Source organism: Protomyctophum parallelum (genome assembly GCF_964188405.1).
Source record: "Protomyctophum parallelum genome assembly, chromosome: 6".
Classification (NCBI taxonomy): Eukaryota; Metazoa; Chordata; class Actinopteri; order Myctophiformes; family Myctophidae; genus Protomyctophum; species Protomyctophum parallelum.
The window spans coordinates 26,547,338-26,554,335 of NC_139701.1; the positions used below are offsets into that span (position 1 = coordinate 26,547,338).

Consider the following 6,998-nt stretch of genomic DNA (forward strand, 5'->3'; position numbering starts at 1 on the left):
AGAGGAGTGCGACGGAGACGCGAGGCAGCGGGACACAGAGAATCACTATGGTGACAGCAGTCAGGGGGCTCTGGGGAACGAGGGCGGGTCAGAGAGGAAGGACTTGAGAGGCAGCTGACTGAGGAATCAGCACTCACTGTGGATGATTCGACTGACAGCTCCCCCCCAGGGCTCTGCTGGACCAGCCATCCCTGTGAGGAACAGGGATGTGGCTAGCGGCCTTGTGTTGGGGTGCAGGATATAGAAAGGTATGGTGAAAAGCATGCTGAAGGCTGATAAAAGTGTAGAAATAATAACAATCAGGTATTTTATGCTGATTGGTATAAATGTACTATATCATTGATGTTGGGCAGAAATGAATGCCCTACTTCGTCATAGTGTTACACTACAAATGTAGCTATAGGTTCATTATTTAGCTGGTATCCTATAGTTTCAATTTACATATTGTTATTTTGATAATATTGTTTAATCAAATCAAATCAAATGTATTTATATAGCACATTTAAAAACAACTCTCATTGTACCAAAGTGCTTCACAAGGCAGAATATAGTACAGTACAATACAATACAATACAATACAATACAATACAATACATTAGAATTCAGTGCAGAAGACGTCAATAATAGAACAACAGGTAAATAGGACAAACTAGAAAAAGTGCCCTTCTGGGCACAGGTCTCCACCAGGTTATCCACAGATCCGTGCAGTTAGAGGTAAAAACACTTTTCGGCCAGTTATAGCGCCACCTTGAGGCTGAGTTGAAATTGTTCATGTGGCATTTTGTCCTGGGCCTAGTGGGAATGTGGGTGCACAATTTGACGGAAATCACGCGATGTGTTCATGATTTGCAGCATTTTGTTTGAAACTGAGCACTCCTGTGAACTTTGGAAGCCAATCTTAACCAATCAGGATGGAGTCTGAGAAATCTGAAAGACCGGTTTGGTTGAATGGCTCTAGAGAGACTGTGTACCAATTTGCGTGATGTTTGGACAAAATCTGTAGGTGTACTGTGCAAAAACTTGTTTTGCACAAAGCGGCCTCCTGGTGGCGCTATAACAGGCCGTTCTGGAAAGTTTGGGGCAGAGGTTCATCGTTGGCATCCAGGGAGTGTGTGTACCAATTTGCGTGATGTTTGGACAAAATCTGTAGGTGTACTGTGCAAAAACTTGTTTTGCACAAAGCGGCCTCCTGGTGGCGCTATAACAGGCCGTTCTGGAAAGTTTGGGGCAGAGGTTCATCGTTGGCATCCAGGGAGTGTGTGTGCAAAATATGGCATCGACCGGGTTAACGGTGGCCGAGATTAGCTGTTCACGGACACACGGACGGACACACAAACGGACGGACGGAGTGCAAAACATACTCTCCCCACATGCCTTCGGCCTGGTGGAGACAATTAATCTGAAAGGGAAGGTGCAAGATCATCAGTTGTGATTTAAAAGACTCAACGGAGGGCGCAGACCTAACGGCGAGGGGAATGCTGTTGCACAGTGTGGGGGCTGTGAGTTTAGGCTGTTAGTTGCTATGTTCTTGGTTTACCCGGGATCCTTTCTTGAGGCACTGTCTCTATGTGTTGTATGTGATTACCCCTTGCTTATTGTAAGTCACTCTGGATGATCGGGCATCTGATAAATGTCTAAATTGTAATTGTAGCAAAAATAGCAGATCTACAAATTTACAATGCATTGTATAGATTAAAGTGGTTAAGTCTGTGGGTTTTATTGAACCAATGAAAAGTAGAAGAGCTTGTGACTAAATAACTACATTAGATCCATTGGAACACATTTTTCCATTTCTTGAAAAGTACCAGTTTTGGACATACAAGGTTTCCACACGACACCGTCGATATTCATGTTCTTGCAGATGGCGTTTATTGGTTTATTGACCATATTCACACAGCAGCCATTTTGCTCTTGATTCATACTGGGGAGGGGGGAGACATGTAAATGGCTATCACTACAAACAGTACCAAAGGTTATTTGTCAAAATGATGGTTCCCTCATTGCTTTTACTGTACTTAAGAAATAGCATTTACGTTCCTTCGCTATCCTTTAACCCCCCCCCCCCCCCCCCCCCCTCTCTCTCTCTCTCTCTCTGTGTTGGCCATGGTCCACCACAGCAGATGGTTCGGTGTCAATAGGCTGCTATTAACTGGCCACTCGTCCCTCTCTGGGCCAAGGGAAGACAAACGCGTTCAAAGCACTAGGGATAAAATAGCACCAATGCCACTGAGGGTCCTACACAGCAAAACCTTAAGTGTTGGCTTTACCCTTAGAGTATAAGCATGCAATTGTAAGGGCCTGTACAGTCATAAACTAGACATAAGTGTGACTGTAAACATCACTTATAACACTGTGCTGTGTAGAAACACCAAACTGTGAGCTATATACATATACAGTATAGGCCTACATCAATCACTGAAGACGATGAGATTATTATCTGTCGGTCTTAAAGAAGGTTCATATTCATAAACTATTTCACCTCTGTTGATCTTCAAGAAAATATCCATAAATTCAACCGATACGGGCAGACAAACACAGCCTACACTGGGAATCATCAGTCTTAAATAGATGTGATGGACTGTTATGATGCACGATGCATGATATATGGTATTGCCAGTGATCTCATCATGACATGGCTGTCCCCTCCCGCTCATTCGTTCCTTTGCAGTGGTGCTGTAACTAACTAAGTACATGTACTTAAGTAATGCACTTTTACTTCTACTGCACATTTCAGAGGCAATTGCTTTTACTCCACTACAATATTTGACAACTTTAGTTACTAGTTACTTATCATGTCCCGATCACGTTTTTTTCCTCCGGATCTGATTTCGATCACTTGATTTTGATTATCCAGATCCGATATTTATATTTCTATAGAAGCCATATCACAATACTACAATATCCAAAATCACAGACAATATCATGATAATTGATATGGATGTAATATACTAGTGATGTCCCGATCATGTTTTTTTGCTCCCGATCACGTGATCGGATCGGGACAACAGATTTAGATTATTATTACAAAACATACATTAACCACTTCAGCCCTTCGGCCATTCGAAAATTGTCATTCTACAAGCTCAAAGTCAAAGTCAAGTTAAGCTTGTAGATCTGCTATTTTCAAAAGATTATTATATAGATTTTAAAACTTGAAATGGGACATTCTGCACAATTAGTATTTACTTTAAATACATTTAGAATTTAGAATTCCTGACCTTTACTTGTAACAGAGTACAGAGTATATTGCAATATTGATACTTTTACCTAAAGTAAAACATTTGAGTACTTTTTCCACCACTGGACATTGCCAGTGATCTCATCATGACATGGCTGTCCCATCCCGCTCATTCCTTCCTTTGTTGGGAACCCCAGCCATGCAACTGTAGCGACGAGCTGCTTCGTCACCTCTGTGCCACACCCTGCTGTTTGACAGGCTGAGAGAAGGACAGTCAGCTGACCTTGGTGGTGCACACATGATCTCAGTAATGTTCTCTACCTCTGCCCAATATCACTGGGACATCCTTTGTTTTAATTTAACTCTGAGAGTGAACTAATGACGCATAAGGCTCAATTAAGTTACATCTGTGCACTCTGAGAGTTACAAGTCTGAGGATGTCACTGTGTACCCTCGCTTCCAGACTCCTCTCTTAATATTGTACATTATGATAAACTGAGCTATATAACATTTCAGTGAGTAGCCTACATAATGCAGCTCTAGAGCTGAACACTACATTTCTACAGGTTGTGATAGCCAAAAATTCAATCCACAACTTGATTCTGTTAGGGCCCAAATTTCATAACCAAGCAATTAGTTAATGAATTAGTCAAGTCACTGTCTTTTTCCACAAACAACTGTACAATATTATTTACTGTACAATATTTTCTAAATCTCAAATCCTGAGATAATAGAGGGCACTGCTGTAAAATGTGTTGTTTACATAACTGTGTACCATAAATAACTGTATATCAAGGTTCAAGGAGTTTTATTGTCTTTCCATACGAGTACAGAACGATGAACACACACACACACACACACACACACACACACAAGCGTGTAACGTAACAGACAGGAGAGGCAGAGAGAAAGGGATGTGATGGCGATGGTGTCACTGTTCCTAGAACAGTTTGCCCACCTTGTGGTAACACAGCGAACTGTAGCTGCATCAATGCGTGAGCCACGGAGGAGAGAGAGAGAGAGAGAGAGAGCCACACGAGGAGGGATGGATTGAGAAAGAGGGGTGAGAGAGAGAGAGAGAGGGAGGGTGAGCGAAGGAGAGAGCGAGAGGGAGTGATAGAGAAAGAGAGAGAGAGAGAGAAAGGGAGGAGAGTTTTAAACTAAGAGCTATGTTTTGGGACTGGCTAATCTGCCAGTGAGCAGTGTGAGGATCGGAGCGTATTGTGTGAGCCAGTGTGCGGGGGACAGATAAGGGAGCCAGCCAGCCCGTCAGCCCGACCCACCGACCGACTGCCTGACTGCCTGTTTTAATGTGCTGACTCTGGGGAGATAAAAAAACACAACATATTGACTCCACAGACGTGTGCGGAGACCCTGGGCAGAGACGCCACTACTACAGCTACAGCCAACAGAGGCACGCCAATAGACGGGGAGAGAGAAAGAAACGAAAGAAAAAAGGGGACTGACCAAACCTGAGCAAAATCAGAAAATTTAAGAGGATTTATTCCCTCTATATATTTTTTTCTCCAATTAATTGATTTATTTTTTCTTTCTTTCTTTCCTTTCTTTTCTTTTTTTTTTTTTCTTTTTTTTTGTTCCTGGGACTGATTCTACTCTCATCAAGTAAAGAGAAAGGGAGGAAAAGAACTGAAAGGGAGACCATCTGAAAAATAAAAATAAATAAGGAGCAAAAAAGAAACAGCACTGAATTTGAAGATGTTCGAAATAAGCCGAACACTCAACGCCGCTTTGTTAAGCAATGAGGTAAAGAAATCTGGATTTGTTCATTCTCTTCACCTCACCGGTGTCATGTCTGCTGCCAACCATTCTGTGACATGTTTGTGCTATTGTACGGTATGTCTGCGGGTGTGTATCTGTGTGTGTGCGTGTGTGCGTGTGTGTGTGTGTGTGTGTGTCCGCACATTTCTGTATGCTCATAATAGCCAGTAGACAGAATGGCTGATTGAATGATAACAGCAGTGGTTTTAGTGCATCACCCTGGTGCAGTGGACGGTACGGACGCAAAAACAAATTAAGAAAATGGATTGCTATATACGCTTCTCACTCTCATCCTGGCTTGCAGTAACCAATGAAAGGCTAATAGGACCCAGGCTGTTCCAATGTGACATTCACTACTTTGTCCCCCCATATATTTGAACAAAAGCAACATAGCTATCAACGACAGGCTTGCTTGTGAAATTGCTTCACCCAGGGCTAAAATTGTATGTGTGCATCCATGTACACGTATGTGCAAGTTTGAGCGTGTGTGTGTATTTGTGTACGTACGTACGTGCGTGTTCACACAAGCATTTGTGTGAGAGCATAGTGTTCTGTAATCCCCTCTGCCTCCTCTTTCTTCCTCAACCCCCCCCCCCCTTTCTGTCCTTTACCATTCTCTCTCTGTCCTTCCTACCTGCTGTTATCTGTTCTTCCACCGCTCTCTCCCTCCTCCTCCCTCTCCTCCTCCACCACTCCTCCTGTGTCTGTGTATGAGCCTGCGTGTTTGTGTGTTTGTTTGTGTGTATGTGTGTGTGTGTGTGTGTGTGTTTGTGTGTGTTCTGTGAGCAGCATCTCAGGATGATGGCGAGGTACGGGCAGCTCTCGGGACTAGCAGCCAGTGGCACAGGCTCCGTCCCTGAGACGCACTCGCCGCTATTTCCTAGGGATCTCCTGTCATCGTCGGCCCAGCTGGGCTACAGGTCACCCCTGGTAAGAGGATAGACAGACCAATATATATATATATATATTTATATATCCATTTCTTTAATCAACACACTGGCGAGCGTAACAAGAACAAGACCAAGGAATACATTGTGTGTGTTTAAGGAAGACAGAGAGAGAGAGAGAGAGGCAGGAAGAGAACAAATCAATTGTGGGATCCTGACTGTATTCCCAGCGGATTGTATTAGTAAATATTTATGTTTTTATGTTTGTTCAATTATGGCCGCCTACTCTGTCTTTAGCCTCTGCCAGTCAGTTTGGTATCATGGGAATTGGAGGTGTGTGTGTGTGTGTGTGTGTGTGTGTGTGTGTGTGTGTGTGTGTGTTTGTGTGTGTGTGTGTGTGTGAGGGTGTGTGTGTGTGTGTGTGTGTGCATGCACGATTCACCCCATATGCGTGTGCGCGCATTTGTGTGTGCATGCATGTGCGACTGTGACTTTGTTGGTGTGTGTGTGTGTGTGTGTGTGTGTGTGTGCGCGTGCAAGTGTGAGAGCATTTGTTTGTGTAGAGAATGTGTAGTTAGTTGTACTGTGTAGTTAGTCAGTGTCTGCAGTGTATGCATTAAGGTTGAGTGTTTGCACTCGTATTTTCCTCCTCCTGACATGGAATTTATTTCTCTGCTAAATTAATAAAAGGTGTTGCACATACTGCACATGGAACGTTGAGGACAAATAGCTAGTACATATACGGCATAAATAGACTAAATCTCAATAAACTAAGGAGCTGTTGCAACACTTTCACTTTCATGTCAGTCCAACAACCGTGTGTATTTATTTAACGAAATGGATGGAATCATCTGTCAGGTCCAGTCAGCAGGGGAAGCAGGTACATATTGATAACTGGGATATTTTGCATTTGTCTCAACATTACTCTGCAGTAAAGATGAATTCAAAGGGAAGCGAAGCCATTGCAAGGGTCATGATGTGGAAACCCCTGTGCATTTTAGGCAAAGCGTTGTGAGAAGAATCCCTGAGTCGCTGCGTTAAAGCGTCATGAAGCTGTGGGTGTCTAATCTGCTGTAGGCGCTTCATTGGTTAGTTTGTCCTTCAAAAAGTGTCTCAGATCCCCCACCCACAGCCTCTCAGGAGCCTTCATCCAA

General features: G+C 43.3%; 1 protein-coding gene across 4 annotated transcripts in view; it reads left to right on the forward strand.

The window, feature by feature from the left end:
• Positions 1-4,873: 4,873 nt before the first annotated feature.
• Positions 4,874-6,998, forward strand: part of elavl4 (ELAV like neuron-specific RNA binding protein 4) — a gene marked incomplete at both ends in the record, with an annotated part of 103,114 nt that continues 100,989 nt past the window's right edge. For 2 of the 4 annotated variants that reach the window (XM_083767622.1, XM_083767623.1), the window contains 2 exons: positions 4,895-4,942; positions 5,747-5,887. In XM_083767622.1, coding sequence (XP_083623748.1) covers positions 4,895-4,942; positions 5,747-5,887 — 189 coding nt within the window. Of the gene's footprint in view, positions 4,943-5,746; positions 5,888-6,998 lie in introns of all 4 variants that reach the window. The other 2 variants (XM_083767624.1, XM_083767625.1) reach the window with 1 other exon arrangement.